Source organism: Phocoena sinus, chromosome X (assembly GCF_008692025.1).
Source record: "Phocoena sinus isolate mPhoSin1 chromosome X, mPhoSin1.pri, whole genome shotgun sequence".
NCBI classification, from domain to species: Eukaryota; Metazoa; Chordata; class Mammalia; order Artiodactyla; family Phocoenidae; genus Phocoena; species Phocoena sinus.
This window is the reverse complement of record NC_045784.1, coordinates 18,607,911-18,627,220: the sequence shown is the minus strand read 5'-3', so window position 1 is coordinate 18,627,220 and position 19,310 is coordinate 18,607,911. Positions and strand designations below refer to the sequence as shown.

The window sequence follows — 19,310 nt, the reverse complement described above, 5'->3', positions numbered from 1 at the left end:
TATCTGATTAGTTTTCCCCCAAAGTAGATACCTAGGCAAATTTATATAAACAAAAAGGAGGCCTAGCACAGAGGAACATGAGGGACCCAGGGGGAGGCAGCAACCACCCTGACATCGAGGGACAAGTACTTTGGTCTACTGAAAGATTTGCAATCAAAAGGGGAAATGATAGAAAAATCTTCACATATGGAAGTATGGGGGAGTCATTCTGGCTTATACACGGTTTAACTTAAACTTTACTGACCAGAGCGGCCTGGTCATATGGTACATATACTTTGGCCATTGAGGAGGGGAATGAATTTGTCAAGTCAAAATGGAAGACATATGGTTCAGACATCCAAGGGAGAACTAGGTGGCCTTTGAGGACGTGATTTTAGACACATCTGTCTTGTTGAGAACTTGAATTTTCTGAACTGTATCAGACTTTGGGATACCACCAGCCTTTCTCGAAGTAGTGCTGGCTGGCAGCTGCAACCTTATCTCAAGGTCTCCTCTTGTAACTATTAAATTTTTTAGACAACGAAACTGCTTTAGATGATACATTAGCAGAAAAAGGAGACATTGTAATGGCCAATAGCTCCTTTCATGTATGTTAATATCGTATCAAAAGTTATAACCTACTTAGGGGGAGACTTGTAACCAGTTAATGTAATTTTATCTAAGCGCCAGGTCCAGACTGGTTTTCAGGCTCATCCTCCTGAATTTCTCAGGGAATGATATCTACTTTCCAAAGTCTGTGTGGGTTGTCACTACTACTCCTAACTAGATCTGGCACACCAAAACAGTGGACTAAAGAACCGAGATCTTTTTGTTTTAAAGATTTTTTTTGATGCGGACCATTTTTAAAGTCGTTATTGAATTTGTTACAATATTGCTTCTGTTTTATGTTTTGGTTTTTTGGCCATGAGGCATGTGGGATCCTAGCTCCCAGACCAGGGATCAAACCTGTACCCCATGCATTGGACGGCAGTCTTAACCACTGGACCACCAGGGAAGTCCCAGGAACTGAGATCTTAATCATACAAGACTCTGATTCAAGACTTGGAACTTGGGAGTATTTCCAACTCAGTGTCCACTCCCCAAGCTGAGGCAGGACTATGCCCCATTTTAGCAGGAAGTAGCCAGACAGGTCATCACCCTATTCCCTCAAAGATTTGGAGAAGGTTGAAACAGGGGTGGGGTATTAAAACTGAGTCATCCATCTCCCCAGCCACCAAAAGTGGACTCCCTCGGCAGAGTTTATGATTAACCTCTTTACCCAAAAGTTTATTCCCTTTCTTATCCCACACCTGTTCCCATCAAGACTGAGGAGTATCAAAGAAAAGGGGAATTTAAAGTGAGTGGGGCGCCGCAGGCCCCTCCCAGGTACAAGTCTTTCTGTGTCCCTATAGATAACAATCTGATACATAACTGAGTTCTTAACCAGGAACTAAGTCCCCCACCCAGGCAGAGGACAGTAACTTCAGGCTGTGCACAAGCACATGGACCCAGCCTGGCTGAAACAAGACGGCTGATGATTGAGATTTCTTTAACACCACCCTGTTACCATCAACCAGAGGAAGGTCACACACCCTGCACCTTCCCCCAAATTTTGCCTGTAAAACCACTTCCCTAGACACCACCAGGGAGTTCGGGTCTTTATAACATGAGCTGCCTGTTCTTTGCTTGCCCTTTGCAATAAACTTTGCTCCAAATTCCATTTCAGTTTGTTTGGCCTCACTGTGCACTGGGCACACGAACTTGGGGTCTACAACACCAGTTCATACCCTTTACACCTTTAGTTAATATTTTAAAATATTAGTAGGGGCTCTTTGTATTATTAACGGGATTAACTCCCTATCAGGTTTGTTGCCATTATTTTCAGACTTTTGGCTTGGTTTATATACTATGATGTTACTAGTTACTGGTTTCTTGTCTTTCCTTATGAGGTTTCCCAACTCCAAGGTTAGATACTCTAAATTTCTCTAAATGTATTAGTTTTAGTATCTGGAGCTTAAGTCATCTGAAATTATTGTTTTCTATGGCTTCTAGGGTTAATTTTGTTCTCATGCAGATGGACAGCCCATTATATGTCGACATTTACTAAATCAACTAAACCTTTTCCCAAACTGAAAACACCTTAGTCCATATATTAGCTTTGTGTCTACACAAACACCAAGGTGTGGTCAAGTCTCTGTGCCATACTTCTGTATTTGTCATCATCATACTTCCTCTATTTGCTTACTGTACTTCACAGTAAATTAATAAGAGGACAAATCTCCCTTCGCTGTGATCTTTTTTTAATTTTTTCTTGGCTAGTCTTAGATAATTACGGTTTCAAGAGAACTTCAAAATCATTTGGTCTAATTCTAAAAACCCCCTTGGGGATTATGGTACCTTTTTCATCTAAGAAATAACTTGTCTCTCCACATATTCACACTTCAGTTGCTTGTCTTTCAGTAAGATCTTAACATAATTCTATCAGTCTCAAAATCATTCTTGTTAAATTTATTCCTAGTATCAACTGGTCATTATTTTGAAAAGGATTTCTCGCCCACACTCAATTTCCATTCAAACTTTTGCATTTAGAATAAGGAAAAAAGTTTTAGTCTGCCTTTATCCTATCGCTACACCAAATTCTCATGAGTTCAACTTGTTTTCTAGATGAGTTTTCTATATTTTGTGAGCATTCATATCCTCTGCAAGTAATGTGGTTCTGTCTATGTTTATACTGTTTTCATTTTCCTACCTTACTGCATTAAGGAGTCAAAAACAAGGTTAAACAGAGCATCCTCTTCTACTTCCTAGTTTTAGTGGAAACCGCTTATGTATTTTGCCATTTAATACAGTATCTTTACATTTCTGATCGTTTCTATTATGTTTAATAGAAGGTACTTTCCCTTCTCTTGTAATTTTCTTACCAAGTTTTTATTAAGACTGCTAAATATTCTCAAATGGTTTGTCACCTGTTAATACCAAATTATTTTATTATTTTTATAATGGATTGTGTTGACAATAGATTTATGGATTGTGTTGATAAGAGATTTAAGATTCATATCTCTTTGGGATTCCCTGGTGGCGCAGTGGTTGAGAGTCCGCCTGCCGATGCAGGGGATGCGGGTTCGTGCCCCGGTCCGGGAGGATCCCACATGCCGCGGAGCGGCTAGTCCCGTGAGCCATGGCCGCTGAGCCTGCGCTCCGCAACGGGAGAGGCCACAACAGTGAGAGGCCCGCGTACCGCAAAAAAAAAAAAAAAAAAGATACATATCTTTATACTTAACTAAATTTTTTTTGGACATAACTGAGAATTCTTTAAACTGCTAGATTTACTGCTTATAAATCTATTTTCTAAAAAAGGATAACATTAATTATGTTTTATAAATGATAAACAGTTGCAAGGACCTGGTATTTTTTTAATGGTAGTATTTTAATGGCTAAGGGGCTTGCCTACTGCTGTCCCACAGACCAGGAACCCCCACCCCTTTAGAGCTCCAGGAAAACTCTCAGCCTCAGAAGAATTTTTCAGACTCCCCACGGTGGCTTTTCTGTTCCTGAAAGGGAACTCCACAGTACTGAAGGTTTAGGTTTGCGGTTCTTGTTACATTTTTTTCTTAATCCATAAGTCAACCTAAGGAGCCGCCAGGGAGACATGAATTTGAAACATTCCTCTGAAGTTACCCTATAAATTGCCCTTTAAACTCTCTAAACTTACTGTCTTCATCTACAAAATAGAAACAGTTGCCACTTGATACAGATGTGAGGATTAACACTTTAGGCAGAGGGTCTGGCCAACAATGCAAACATTTGCAAACAATGGTAACTTTTAGCTCATTGTGAAAAGTCTGTCATGCTCTGAAGAACCTAAATTCCCCTTCTTTTTCATGTGTATAGCATTATATTTTGACTTCCGTGTATACTATAGTATGCTCACTGCCAAAAGCATAGTTTCCATCCATTACCATACAGTTTGATCCCCTTTAGCCATTTCACCCTCCCCTACCCCTTCCCCTCTGAGAAGCACTACTCTGTTCTCTCTATCTATGTATTTTTATTTGGTTTGGTTTGTTCCTTTATTTAAATTTTTTTATATTCCACATGAGTGAAATCAGTATTTTTACAGTATTTCTCTTTCTCCATCTGACTTTATGCTAAGTGGAAATAATACCCTCAAGGTTCATCCACGTTGTCATAAATGTCAAGATTTCTTTCTTTTTTTATGGCTGAGTAGGATTCTATTGTGTATATATACACCACATCTTCTTTATCCGTTCATCTGTTGATGGACAGTTAGGGTGCTTCCATATCTTGGCTATTGTAAATAATGCTGCAATAAACATGGAGGTGCACGTATCTTTTCGAATTAGTGTTACCCTTTTCTTCAAATAAACACCCAGGATTGGAACTGCTGCATCCTCCCTCCCTTTTTAAACTTTCCAACAGTGTAAGTGAAATACGTACTTTCTTTTCCTTTTGCCCATAAAACAATCACAACTGCATTTTAACATTGATATAATTTCTCTCTGTTTAAAAAATTAACACATGTGGGCTTCCCTGGTGGCGCAGTGGTTGAGAGTCCGCCTGCCGACGCAGGGGACGCGGGTTTGTGCCCCGGTCCGGGAAGATCCCACATGCCGCGGAGCGGCTGGGCCCGTGAGCCATGGCCACTGAGCCTGCGCGTCTGGAGCCTGTGCTCCGCAACGGGAGAGGCCACAACAGTGAGAGGCCCGCGTACCGCAAAAAAAAAAAAAAAAAAAAAAAAAAAGAAAAAGAAAGAAAAAAGAAAAAATTAACACATGTACCATGAAATCAAATTTGGATACACATGTATTAGAGAACATGGGTAGGTGTAGGTAATTTACATAACAAATGAAAGCATGCATCTATATGTTTATAAAACTAGAGGTACACATTTAACATTCTGGTCAAATAAAAATATGCATTTGCTTAGTTATCTTGCTCTACCTAATAATGTAGGTATGGGCACCTAACATATGAATCCTCAAAATACAATACAAAATGTATCCTATAAACTATAATGATCAGTCAACTCACAAGCACAGTAGAATTTAGGAACTTATTTGCTTAGCAAGAAGCAATTATTCCTACATCAAACATCATCTACACCCTCTGATAAATACCTGAATTCCTTCTCAAAGACCCAGACACAGAAAGACTCAGGCTAAAGAGACAAAAGTCAAAAGTGGTGGTTGCCAGGTCATAAAAAAGGTACATGGCATCTTTTATACAAGAATGAATTAATGTTATTAAATTCAAAGAATCTGGAGTTAGCCCTTTCTTTCTTTTTTTTAAACTATATGTACACACCTTCCCTGAATACAAATGTATATAGAACTCACATAAAGAGAATAAAGGATAGCAGAACAGGCTACCTCAAAATACGGTGCTTTGGCATATTGAACATTTTGAGCTGTAGGCACTTGAAAAACAGCAAATGTAGGGAGAGGCTTTCTCTGAACTCCGCTTTATCTGCCTAAAGACACATCCTCCAAAAGGAATTCAACTGCCATAGATCCCCTCCCCGAGGAATTCAACCAGGGAAGATCGCCTCTTATCACAGCAGATAAGGCTGACACCAAACACAGACAAACTCTGTCACAAACTATCATACTTCTTTTTCTACTCTTCTAAGGGCCCTGTTCATTTTTCCTAAGTCATTTATTCTCCCTTAAGACTCCTACATCCCTCTGACCCATTAGGATCATATTTAAGCCTAAATTCTAAAGCTACCTCTGAGTTGCTCATTTTTCTGTGCATCTCCCATAAATACATGAGTTTAAAACATTTAATAACTTGTTTTTCCTCTTGTTAGTCTTTTATTACAGGGGTCTCAGGCAAGTACTAGAAGGGTAGAGGGAAAATTTTTCCTCCCCTACAAGATGACCTATCATCTTGATTATTTATCTTCTTAACCAATTATACTTAAAGCTGTTTTCAGAAGGCACAGTTCTGATGAACATATTATCAGTTGACATAATAAAAAAACATTACCTGATAAATATAATTACCTGATAGCAGTCTCCTTTAAGATTGTCTAGGACATCACCACATGTTTTTCGCATGTATTTCTTACATCCGTCAATCACCATTTGGTCAATGTTCGAAACTGGTTAAGGAGAAATTTCCCCTGGATTTGGATGTATCAAAGAATTCTGAGATATACTTTTTAAAAAGGTTAAGATGAACATACATTTTTTAACACTAATTTGCGTATCATAAGTTTAAAAAATGATAAATGAGACAATGACTTCATTTGTTGTGCACCAAGGACACTCAAAAGGAACTCAATTTTCTTCTAATGAAGAAGCCATTTCAGCAACTGCTGAACAGTAGACACAGTACAAAGGTTACTTGCTCTTTAATTCTCAACTCTGCTTCTTTGTTGGTAGCCATATAAAAAGGTACTGGTGGGCTTCCCTGGTGGCGCAGTGGTCGAGAGTCCGCCTGCCGATGCAGGGGACACGGGTTCTTGCCCCGGTCTGGGAAGATCCCACGTGCCGCGGAGCAGCTGGGCCCGTGAGCCACGGCCGCTGAGCCTGTGCGTCCGGAGCCTGTGCTCCGCAACGGGAGAGGCCACAACAGTGAGAGGCCCGCGTACAGAAAAAAAAAAAAAAGGTACTGGTACTAAGTGGAAATGTTTGTTCAAGGTAGTCTTCATAACACATTTACCTCGTAACATTAACTTGAGTCTTAAGACAAAAAACGAGGAAGAAAACAAACAAAGCCCACTTAACTTGATCTCTTATACCACAAAGGATATCTCTACCATAGTGACCATCTTTGGTTTCAGTTTGACTATTTCACATAATATGCCCCCATCTCCGCCTCCTAGAATCAGTACATCTTTGCCAGTGTAATCTTCTTTGCCGCTGCCCATGATGGCCCGGGTATATGCCAGATCACTTTCCGCCAAATCTAGTGAGAAGAAACATCCAAAATGGTGACTATAACCAAAGCCATACACCACCTGACTTATACCAGAAAGTGCTAGAATCTAGAAAATTCAGAAATTTTCATTTTCAATCTTTAAAAACAGCAGTATACAGAGGTGTTGTTTTTTTGGTTTTTTGGATTGTGGACTTTCATCAACCCTACTCATCTTAACACCCAACATAAAATGTTACCTACATAGATTATATACATATATACTTTGGTCAGTAGGAAGAAAATTCAGTCTTTAGACTGTTCTGATATGATAATTAAAAAGCAATTGCATGTTTCCAGATGAAATATGAAGCAGAGTTGCTTCAAAAGAATATGAGAGAGGGCTTCCCTGGTGGCGCAGTGGTTGAGAGTCCGCCTGCCGATGCAGGGGACACGGGTTCGTGCCCCGGTCCGGAAAGATCCCACATGCCGCACAGCGGCTGGGCCCATGAGCCATGGCCGCTGAGCCTGTGCTCCGCAACGGGAGAGGCCACAACTCTGAGAGGCCCGCGTACCGCAAAAAAAAAAGAATATGAGAGGTATGTATGTCCATGCCTCTCTCTCACTTTGTCACAGACATATATATACACTACCAAACGTAAGGTAGATAGCTAGTGGGAAGCAGCCGCATAGCACAGGGAGATCAGCTCAGGGAGGTCAGTTCTCGGTGCTTTGTGACCGCCTGGAGGGGTGGGATAGGGAAGGTGGGAGGGAGGGAGACGGAGACGCAAGAGGGAAGAGATATGGGAACATATGTATATTTATAACTGATTCCCTTTGTTATAAAGCAGAAACTAACACACCACTGTAAAGCAATTATACTCCAATAAAGATGTAAAAAAAAAGAACATGAGAGGGAGAAAAGTAGACCGGAGTTCAGGGGAAACAAGACTGGCCAGGAGTTGATAATTGTTGGCACTCAATGGTGAGTATATGTGGGTTCATCTTACTGTTCTGTCTACTTTGGTTTGGAATTTCCCATCTAAAAGACTTCTTAAAAAATAAGCAACATAAAATAGATAACCAACAAGGACCTACTGTATAGCACAGGGAACTCTACTCAATATCTTGTAATAACCTATAATGGGAGAGAATATAAATAACAATAATATATATTTCTATACATATGTATAACTGAATCACTTTACTGTACACCTGAAACTAACAACACTGTAAATCAACTATACTTCAATAAAAAAATTTTTTTAAAAAGGCAATTACATTTTCTTTTGAAATACAATCTAAATACTAATCACTAAGAAAACTAAGGAAAAAAGAGTAACAAGACAAAATTTTCATGGCTCTACTATAAAACATGAAAGCCCAGACAAGCCACAGGTTAATCCAATGCAAATACTCATCTCAAAAAAAAACAACAACCCAGCAGGGCCATGGACAAATCTGGACAAATCCACAACGGTGGTATCTGTCAGGAAAACACAGTCTAATACATTCTCACTTTGTCACGCGATCGGGGTAGGGATGGAATACTTACTAACATCCCCACTGAGGATGAGAATATTTCCAAATTGTTTTGAGTGTAAAATTTTAATGTTCTGGTAAGGTGAGTCTTCATCATACACCACTTCATCTATGTCGTACTCAACCAGGCGGCCATCTGCAGTGGGCCAGTATCTGTCAATGGCCCCTCCTCGAACTATGGGTGGTAATCTGGAAAAAAAGGAAAACAGGAATGAGCCTTAAAAGAAAGGCTGCTTAGGTGAGGCTGCCTTAAAAGAGGACCTGGGAACAAGCATGTGCAGGAGCCACATGACCCCAGGCACACTCCTAAATAGTATACAACCAATCTAAAACTTGCGCTTTGAGGTCTATACAAACATGGCCACTACCAAATTTCAACACTGTTGTACATTAAGAATTTACTTTTTAAAAAACCTTTCTGGCATACTTTAAATTTTCCCTAAAAAATGTTGAAGGAAAAAAAAAAAAAAAAAATGTTGAAGGAGAAAATGGCCATCGCAGACATCATCCTTCACCCCCAAATACTCCAGCAGGAATCTGTTAAGACTGCCTACATAGCTACTTTGTCACTACCACATCCACTGAAGTCCACATGGATGGAATACCAGCACCTAGTAAGGAATCCATGTTCAAGTATCCCCAACTGCCAATTATCTCCTTCAGAGCTATTCTACTTTTGAATGAAGAATCATATACTGTATTTTGCCGTTTCCCTTTTTTACCCTCATTTAATCGAAAATAGTCCGCTGCAGGAATAGACAGACAGAGAATGGACTTGAGGACACGGACGAAGTGAGAGGTTGGCATGGACATATATACACTACCCAACGTAAAATAGACAGCTAGTGGGAAGCAGCCTCATAGCACAGGGAGATCAGCTCGGTGCTTTGTGACCACCTGGAGGGGTGGGATAGGGAGGGTGGGAGGGAGACGCAAGAGGGAAGAGATATGGGGATATATGTATATGTATAGCTGATTCACTTTGTTATAAAGCAGAACACAGCACTGTAAAGCAATTATACTCCAATAAAGATGTTAAAAAAGAAAAAATAGTCTGTTGGCGTCGTCAACCCTTCACCCCTTCCCCGTGTTTCATGACATTGACATCACAGCAAAGTCCAGACCAGGTGTTCTGCAGGAAATCCCTCAAGTGGGTTTGCCTGAAGATCTCTTCAATAGAGTCAAGTTGGCATATTATGCAAGCATCACAGCAGGGGCACGAGATGTGTTCCTGTCCTATTATTGGTGATGCAAAGAGTGACCACATGGTTAAAGCAGATGCCCACGAGATCCCTACACTTGCAAAGGTACCGTTTTTCCCTTTGAAATTACTAAGCAGGGTGTGGAGCGGTCCTGTGAAACTGGGTCAAGGTCCTGATCTCTCAACAAACCTTCACCAGTGGCTTTGGCATGTAGAACATTCTTGCCTGAACCAATTATTACGAGAAGAGCTGCAAACTGATGATTTTCTCATTCAGTTCTTTCTGTTAATACTGAGTATTTTAGATAGGGTGAATGTACTAGAAACTAACAGCAAAGGACACTACATGACAAGGAAAACCAGACCTGGAAAGGGGGCTTGGCAAATTAAGTGGAACACAAACAAGATGAGAACTCACTGCATACATAACACAACCATGGGCAAGTCCTGTGTTCTCAAGTACAGTGGGGTTTACAGTAAACAAGCCACAGGTACCTAAAATGCTGGCCTGGGCTACCTCTGACTCGCTTTGGTAAGTCTTTGCTCTTCTGCTCACCTGTTTCCAAGAATACAGTCTGAACCTGTTACAGGTTAATGAGGCTTTCTATGAGGAAATACTAACATCCGCAAAAAGCACTGAATTTACAAAGCAAATTCCCATAAACTGTCATTTAATCCTAACTCCTCCTAATTTAACCACCTTTTCATCTTCCAGGAGAACAAACTCAGCTGTTGGAATTAGGCAGATCAGAGGTTTTTCTTGTAAAATGTGGCACCCCAAACAGGACAAACCCCGAGAATAGGCAAACAGGACTTGGGGGAAGCCTCTTCCACCTCTGGCTGATCGGTGGTGGGTGGCATGAGGTGGGAGCATGAGCTACCTGTGACACTGGATGAAAGTAACAAATAGCAACTCAAGGGCTTTCAGGGGAGGAAACCCACCCCTCGGGGTCGACAGCCAGCCAGCTACAGGCAATTACTGAACTTTGCACAAACCCAATGAAAACAATGTCCATTCTCAATTGAGTCAGTGGTGCCTTGGGTGCAGGTAAGAGCTCTTTCCTCCACAGCAACACAGTGGTTTTTAAAGAGATGCAAAGAAGCAAGGATCTTTTTCTTTTTCTTTTTAACATCTTTATTGGAGTATAATTGCTTTACAATAATGTGTTAGTTTCTGCTTTATAACAAAGTGAATCAGTTATACATATACACATGTTCCCATATCTCTTCCCTCTTGCATCTGCCTCCCTCCCACCCTCCCTATCCCACCCCTCTAAGTGGTCACAAAGCACCGAGGTGATGCAAGGATCTTTAAGGATGGGGAAGCCATCACCTTGATCATACCGAGCAGGACCCTGTGGGGCTCCTGGGCACAAAAGCCTTTCTGTGTCCCCCATTTCTTGATTACAAGAAATGGGGCTTCATTCAGCCTCCAAGACCTTCCCTGAGTGCCGATGGGCAGTTCAAACAGATGCTAATTAGGGAAGGGAGGGGATGTGCAGAAGAGGGAGGAACAGTCAAAGGAAACAATAGTGCAGCCTTGGGGCAAGGTCCTGGTTCCCCTCAAGGGACACACATAACAATATCTTTGAGCTGTTTTGCAGATGCTGAAGCCCCCACCAGGTGGCAGAAGTTAACTGCATGCTGCCCACAAGCACGTAGACCCCAGACCAGTTGCAACCAGAAGGCTGATGATGCTGACGCCCACTTACCTCCCCACCAGCCAATCAGAAGAATGTCCACGAGTGGATCACGCTCTCCTTGAATCATTACTATAAAACTCCTCACTACCCCCTCCAGGTCGGGACACGCAGTTCTGAGGGCATTAGTCCACTGTGGCCCCCTTTGCCTGGCAAAGCAATAAACCTATTCTTTTCTACTTCACCCAAAACTCTGTCTCCAAGATTTAATTCAGTGTTGGGGTACAGAGGCCGGATTTGGCTTCACTAACATGAAGCGCATCTCCCTGAAACGGGCTTTGGGAGATATTCTGGAGCCCTACATAACTCTCTTTTTAACCTTCACTACAGAAAATTGAAAATAGATGGTAGAAAGATAGAATATGTCCCGGGCCTCAGGTACACCGTGTAAATTGCAAGAATTTTTCTTTTCAACAAAACATTACTGATGTAAGCTTGTTTTTCCTGTTTCTTGTCTTTTGAATAGCAGGATATGAAAATAAAGTTTCTAATGAATCCCATGGCTTCTTAATTCAGATTTAAATCACTGGCCACAGGGGAGTAATCATTTCAGATGTTACTGAGTCATTTGTTAATGATTCAGTCTCTAACAATGTCATTCCCCAGACAGAAAAGTGGCACCATTCTTGTCCTTTTGAGGCCAAAAACAAAGGGCCTACAACAAAGTATTCCCAACAACTTCCTGCCCCCTCCACCCTGATTTTATGAAAAGATGTAAAAACAGTGACAAGGAAAAACAAGGCCTGTGCTGTTTTGAACTGAAGATCGGAAGTATAACTGCATTCTCACTTCAAAAACTCCCATACCAAAACCACAAAGGAACCAGACTTCTCATGAGTGGGGAAGCCCATAAATGCATTCCATCTATTTGCTCACTCCTAGAAGTAATCCCAATAAAAACCAGACCAATTAAAAAAAAAAAAAATCAGGCATTTTGATGTTGGCCAATTCATTATCACCGAGTTAAAGACACAGTGGGAACCCGTTCAATTCAGATGGACCAGGAAAGATTAGGAAAATTCTGCAAGCAGGAAAAGAGGGAAATTCCAGAAAAGATTGTAGGTGTGGACAAGTTCTTTAAGGATGGGGAAGGCCCGAGGACTTGACACGTAAGCTGAACTTGGGTGGGGTAAACAAGTCTGGGTGCTCCAACAGATTTCAATCAAGTGGCCGAGTTCTACACTGTGTCCTGCTCTCTTCACATGCAGTTTCCTGCTTTGTGTCCATGTTGGAGGTTAAACAATTTTCCAGTTATCTTACATCTGCCCTGGGGCTTTCCTCTAGGCTGATCAAATTTAGCAGGATGAGCCATTATGTACTTAAAGGTCCTTAAACAGCCAATAAGGACTCCCTCTTGTGGAAAGTGCCCTGAAATGGAGAAGTCTGTATTCTGGATGGTCACTTCCATCAGTGATGCCCCGACCTTACTGAAGTCTCTCTGTGTTTCTGCATGTACGTGTTTGCCTTTATGAGCAAGGGACAAGCCCACTTTCGAGGGCCTGATAAGGAGCCACCCAGGCAGGGCAAGGCAGAACCGCTCAGAATTACCTGCTGTGCAGCCATGATTAATTCCCAGGACCTACCAGACTCTATCCCTCGCAACAAATGTCAAAACTATTACTTCTATCAAAGCTCTTTTAACATCTGACACCACTGACAAATACTTCTGTTCTGTCCAACAGAACATTTCTGGCACCACAGAAATGTTCTTTATCTGCGTTGTCCAATATGGCCGTCACTAGCCATTAGCTAGAGACATGAGGCGAGACTGAGGAACTGAACTGTTTTTTTTTATTAACTTAGTTTTTAAATAGCCACATGTGGCATATAGTGGCTGCACTCCTCAAGAAAGGTTAATGGTCTTCGTTTTCTTCTGAAAAGAACCCACCAGGGGCTGCTCAAGGTGGGTGGCCTCTGAAACTCTTAGTACCTTGCAGTATCAATGTCATCTTACCCGAAAGCACTGAGGCAAATTTTCTATCATCCCATGCTGTCATAAATCTCTTAAAACTGCTTAATTCTACTCTGGGGCCCAGAACTCTGAGGAAAGACAAGACAATCTTTTCTCTTTACTGGACAGGGTCGAGGAGTTTTCTAGCTCCCCTTCGAGGTGCCAGCCCCACCTGATTCTCTGCGTTACACAGTTCCAGCCCCTTGGAATCACTGTACACTCCCTTCTGCCTTTGTTCCACTTTGTCTAGCATCTCTTTCTCTCATATACAGTTAGTCTTCTGTCGTAAGGGCCCACTACCTCAGTCTACCAAGTGGCCAGAAGCAGAAGTCGATTTTGATCTCTTCTACATCTTAGACACTGCTCAGGGATAACAGCACCATTCTGATTATTTTATCGATGAACCAAATATAAAAGAACATTCAGGAGTGGACTTACCGCTTCACCCGCTCAGTACTGTCCTGACTCAATTCTTTCATTCTTTCTTCTACTTTGTTCAAAAGCTGCAATGAAAAGAAAAGAAATGGGCTTATCGAATAAGCTGAGTGGAACAGGAGGTTGAGACCGTGTTGGCAGAGCTGTGATACTGGCAGATGCCCAGATACACCTGTCCTCCCCAACCCCTACAGCAGCCTGCAGGCCTGGCACAATTCCACACGCCACTAGTGCAACACAGTGTCAACCTCGCTTCAGCCTAAAGTACCAACAAAATAATGGCAAAGGGAAAGCCTCAAGAATACTGCAGCTGTAACATCCTGGATAAAGGTTTACATTCCCTCCAGTGCAAAAGTAAAATCATAACTCAGTACTCAAGCAGTCAAGGGAAAGATGACAGCCAGGTTCCTAAAAACTACTGAGGAACAACTATTTTCCTTCTAAAATCACTTATTTGAAGGGAGGCAAGTTTAAAATTAAGTGAATATTTAAGATAAAATCGAAATTTTATTGAAAAACAATAAGTGAAAGTCAGCAAATAGGTGAAAATAATTTTATCATTAAACTGAGCAGTTTTTGTGATCCTCAAATACTTGAGTAAATAAAAGTGGAAAACTGACACTGTCAACTTCTTTGCCTTGCGCATCACCGTCGTAACTCTGAAGGTCCAGCAACACCAATCCATGCGGGTAAATTCTCAAATTGGCAAAGCTACAGAGGAAAGCATAATTTTAAGGTTAGGAATTGCATCACGGCACTCAAAAGAAAAAAGACACCAACCCAGTTAAAAGGCAAAACCACCGCTCTTTTTTCCCTATATTACATAATTGTCCCTGTTGCTTTCTCATTAGAGCCTCTTCATGGGGGCAGGGAAGCCAATCATTTAGGGAAGATTTTAGAGAGAGCCATCAAGTGCTAAGGTTTTCAAAACAGGTTCTTGGGTCCAGAAAGTGATTCAGCAGCAAGTCCTATGCATCTGATTTTTAAGAAGGTTCCTCAGCAGTGATTGACTCCTCCTTAGAAGGAAGCGAGGGTAGTGAAGAGCAAACTGGGTTCTCCCAATTACCCTCAGAGTTCAAAACAGAGCCGTGGTATTTCTTTTGTTTGTTTGAATAAATTTATTTATTTATTTATTTTTGGCTGCGTTGGGTCTTCATTGCTGTGCACGGGCTTTCTCTAGTTGTGGCGAGCAGGGGCTACTCTTCTTTGCGGTGCGCAGGCTTCTCATTACAGTGGCTTCTCTTGTTGCGGAGCACGGGCTCTAGGCGCGCGGGCTTCAGTAGCTGTGGCACGCGGGCTCAGTAGTTGTGGCACACGGGCTTAGTTGCTCTGCGGCATGTGGGACCTTTCCGGACCAGGGCTCGAACCCGTGTCCCCTGCACTGGCAGGCAGATTCTTCACCACTGTGCCACCAGGGAAGTCCCCAGAGCCGTGTTTTTCTGACTGCAGGCAGGTGGTGGCTAAATTCACTGAGCTCGGGGCCTGCAAGCCAGATCCAGCCCGCAGCATGTTTTGTAAAGCCCGCAGATTAAATATGTTTTTTTACATTTTTAAAGAGTTGCTTACGAAAAAAGAGGGAGTATGTGACAGGGACCTTATGTAGCTCCTTACAGGAAAAGCTTTAACCTCTAATTTAGTGTATCTGACCAGCTTTTTTATGGAATAAAAATAAAGAGTGTATCACACATGTGTAAGAATTATCTGAAGAAACTTTTCTTTCAATTAGACATGTATATTTGTATATATGCAGATGTGTATGCGCACATCTGATATGAAATCACTTTTTACTATAAGGTGTGGTTAAAGAAACGTTTGAATGACACTAAATAAGATGAAGAGTTCTGTTTGGAGAATATGGGCAGTGTGCTTAGATTAAAAAATAAATACAACTGTGGGAGTTCCCTGGTGGTCAGTGGTTAAGAATCTGCCTTCCAATGCAGGGGACATAGGTTCAATCCCTGTTCGGGGAACTAAGATCCCACACGCTGTGAAGCAACTAAGCCCGCGCGCTCTAGAGCCTGCGCAGCACAACTAGAGAGCCTGTGCTGCAACAGAAGATCCCGCGTGCCGCAATGAAGATCCTGCGTGCCACAGCTAAGACCCGATGCAGCCAAATAAATAAATATTAAAAAAAAAATACAGGAGAAAGGACAGCCTCTTCAATAAATGGTGCTGGGAAAACTGGACAGGTACATGTAAAAGTATGAGATTAGATCACTCCCTAACACCATACACAAAAATAAGCTCAAAATGGATAAAGACCTAAATGTAAGGCCAGAAAACTATCAAACTCTTAGAAGAAAACATAGGCAGAACACTCTATGACATAAATCACAGCAAGATCCTTTTTTGACGCACCTCCTAGAGAAATGGAAATAAAAACAAAAATCAACAAATGGGACCTAATGAAACTTCAAAGCTTTTGCACAGCAAAGGAAACCATAATCAAGACCAAAAGACAACCCTCAGAATGGGAGAAAACATTTGCAAATGAAGCAACTGACAAAGGATTAATCTCCAAAATTTACAAGCAGCTCATGCAGCTCAATAACAAAAAAACAAACAACCCCATCCAAAAATGGGCAGAAGACCTAAACAGACATTTCTCCAAAGAAGATATACAGAATGCCAACAAACACATGAAAGAATGCTCAACATCATTAATCATTAGAGAAATGCAAATCAAAACTACAATGAGATATCATCTCACACCAGTCAGAATGGCCATCATCAAAAAATCTAGAAACAATAAATGCTGGAGAGGGTGTGGAGAAAAGGGGACACTCTTGCACTGCTGGTGGGAATGTGAATTGGTTCAGCCACTATGGAGAACGGTATGGAGATTCCTTAAAAAACTACAAATAGAACTACCATATGACCCAGCAATCCCACTACTGGGCATATACCCTGAGAAAACCAAAATTCAAAAAGAGTCATGTACCAAAATGTTCATTGCAGCTCTATTTACAATAGCCCGGAGATGGAAAGAACCTAAGCGCCCATCATCGGACGAATGGATAAAGAAGATGTGGCACATATACACAATGGAATATTACTCAGCCTTAAAAAGAAATGAAATTGAGTTATTTGTAATGAGATGGATAGACCTAGAGTCTGTCATACAGAGTGAAGTAAGTCAGAAAGACAAAGACAAATACCGTATGCTAACACATATATATGGAATTTAAGAAAAAAAAATATCATGAAGAACCTAGGGATAAGACAGGAATAGAGGCGCAGACCTACTGGAGAACGGACTTGAGGATATGGGAAGGGGGAAGGGTGAGTTTTGACAGGGCGAGAGAGAGTCATGGACATATACACACTAACAAACGTAGTAAGGTAGATAGCTAGGGGGAAGCAACCGCAAGGCACAGGGATATTAGCTCGGGGCTTTGGGACAGCCTGGAGGGGTGGGGGGGGAGAGTGGGAGGGAGGGAGACGCAAGAGGGAAGACACATGGGAGCACATGTATATGTATGGCTGATTCACTTTGTTATAAATCAGAAACTAACACACCATTGTAAAGCAATTATACCCCAATAAAGATGTTAAAAAAAAAAAAATCAAGTTCAGGCCCAGGACACCACAAACTCATCTGCACCTGCACGAGCTGACCATCCCCACCCACCACCACCACCAGTCACACAAAGGAGAAGGGCCAGGGGTAAAGGAAGGAGAGAGAAATGCCACCTCTTAACCAGCTAGGTGGTTCTAGCGAAGAATCCCCCGCCAGAGAACCTAGGAACACAGAGAATGCCGAAAGGTAGAGTCAAATCTCACCAGATTAAAACCAGAAATAAAGAAAGAGGAAAAGTTGCAAGGGGGAGAAAATGGAGACCAAGAAAAAAGGTGACTGAGGACCAGGACCACACACAAAGGGGTCATTAACCAGAAGTGAGGCCAAAAGCCCAGCTGGGAGCTGCAGTCCCTACCCTGAGCCAACAGGTGCCTGGGCATGGAAGACAGGAATGAGTGAGGTTTCACGACAGGCCACATGGGGATGGGTCCCAGCTAACCAAGTGAGAGAAGAGGAAGACCAATGTGGAAAACAAGTTTTTAAACTAAGCATATTAGGGAATTCCCTAGTAGACTAGTGCTTAGGACTCCGTGCTTCCACTGCAAGGGGCCAGGTTCCATCCCTGGTTGGGGAACTAAGATCCTGCAAGCTATACGGCACGGCCAAAAAACAAAAAAGTAAACTAATAAGTATGTTAATTTTTCTCTTTTTTTTTGCTTTCAGAACCAACTTCCAACAGCTCTTATTACTCAAAAACTCCCTTCCAGGAAGAATCCTAAGCCTTCTAGAAAACTGGGATTGGTGTCTAGGGCAGAAGATTCAAGAACTGAGGTAAAGAGGTTGGTCGTGGCCAGCTGCAAAGGCCCTTAGGAGGTGGTAAGAGATGCAAGGCTTCACCTGGAGTGGAGGAGGAACCTACCAAGGTGGGAGAGAGGCAAGGCCTGATTGCTGTGTCCCCAAAGGACGGACCACAGCTAGGACAGTGAGACATGGGGGCAGGGAGGATGGAGAAGAGAGGCTGGAGGGTGCAAGGCCAGCTGCAGACCTCTGCTTCTATGGGACTCACCATTAACTGGGCCAGAGCCCGAGGACAGAGGCAGTAGAAGGTTTGGGCCACCCTTGAGAAGAAATCATTTTAGATATGTTGGAGGTATCTGCTACAGGCATATATGGACGTTTGCTACATAGTCAGAAACAACAATCACCACCACAGGGGTGAACCATGTACCCTTATAAAGAAAATAATGGAAGCGGGGCTGAGCTCAAAAGTACAAGTTTCCCTCACCTCACAGCACTGTCTTCTGGGCCTCTGTAAGATTTGGGGGGGGGAGTGTCTTCTTTTAATTAGAAAAACAAGGGAGAGAGTATGGGACATTAATGAAGCCACGTGGAATTCTAGAATTTAGAGAACAGAATGAAAGCCATCAAAAATACCCAGGAGTTCACATTTTAAAATTAATAGTGCAAATTACTAAGAATCTTAACCGGGTTTTACACACGAGACAGTCTAGAAGATACAAACCAAGACTTAGGGAAATGCAAAGAGCTCAATGCACCAGTGTCTTCTGTTATCAGTCATTTCCTTTCCCAGTCTTAGGCTGACTTTCATTTACATATGATCAGGTAAGAAGTCTAGACCATCTATAAAGTCTTAAGGAGAAAAAACAAACAAAATCAACTCCTGGATCCCTTCAGCTTCCTGTCAAGCTACTTGCAGACTTTCTCATCCTGAATTTGACTACAGTCTGCGTTAGCGGATAACCACGTACTACAGCGCTCCTCACAGTGGGGTCAGCTGACCGGCAGCACTGACATCCCCTGGGAGCTTGTCAGAAATGCTGTTTGGGGTACTGCCCCAGACTGTGCAGCAGAAACTCTTGCAGTGGAGCATGCCATCTGGATCACTGCCTGCCGGTTCACACTGCTTATGCTGCTCAAGGGTTCTGGGTCTTGGCCACACAGAATCGCCGGGGGGTGTTTGGAGAAGCAGCGATGCCCAGTGGCCTCAACCTCTGGGGGGAGTGCCTGGGCATGGGATTTTGTGAAGGCACTCCCAGGCAATTCTACTGTGCAGCTAGAGCTGAGAAGCACTGAATTCTA

The 19,310-nt window shown here is 42.3% G+C and overlaps 1 protein-coding gene across 1 annotated transcript in view; it reads right to left on the bottom strand.

Moving 5' to 3' along the window:
• Positions 1 to 19,310, bottom strand: part of SMS (spermine synthase) — a 52,889-nt gene that overhangs the window by 16,450 nt on the left and 17,129 nt on the right. Inside the window, exons 3-7 of the mRNA XM_032620288.1 lie at positions 14,311 to 14,401; positions 13,694 to 13,758; positions 8,417 to 8,592; positions 6,758 to 6,912; positions 6,006 to 6,095 (exon numbers count right to left, since the gene is read on the bottom strand). Coding sequence (XP_032476179.1) covers positions 6,006 to 6,095; positions 6,758 to 6,912; positions 8,417 to 8,592; positions 13,694 to 13,758; positions 14,311 to 14,401 — 577 coding nt within the window. The remainder of the gene's footprint in view (positions 1 to 6,005; positions 6,096 to 6,757; positions 6,913 to 8,416; positions 8,593 to 13,693; positions 13,759 to 14,310; positions 14,402 to 19,310) is intronic.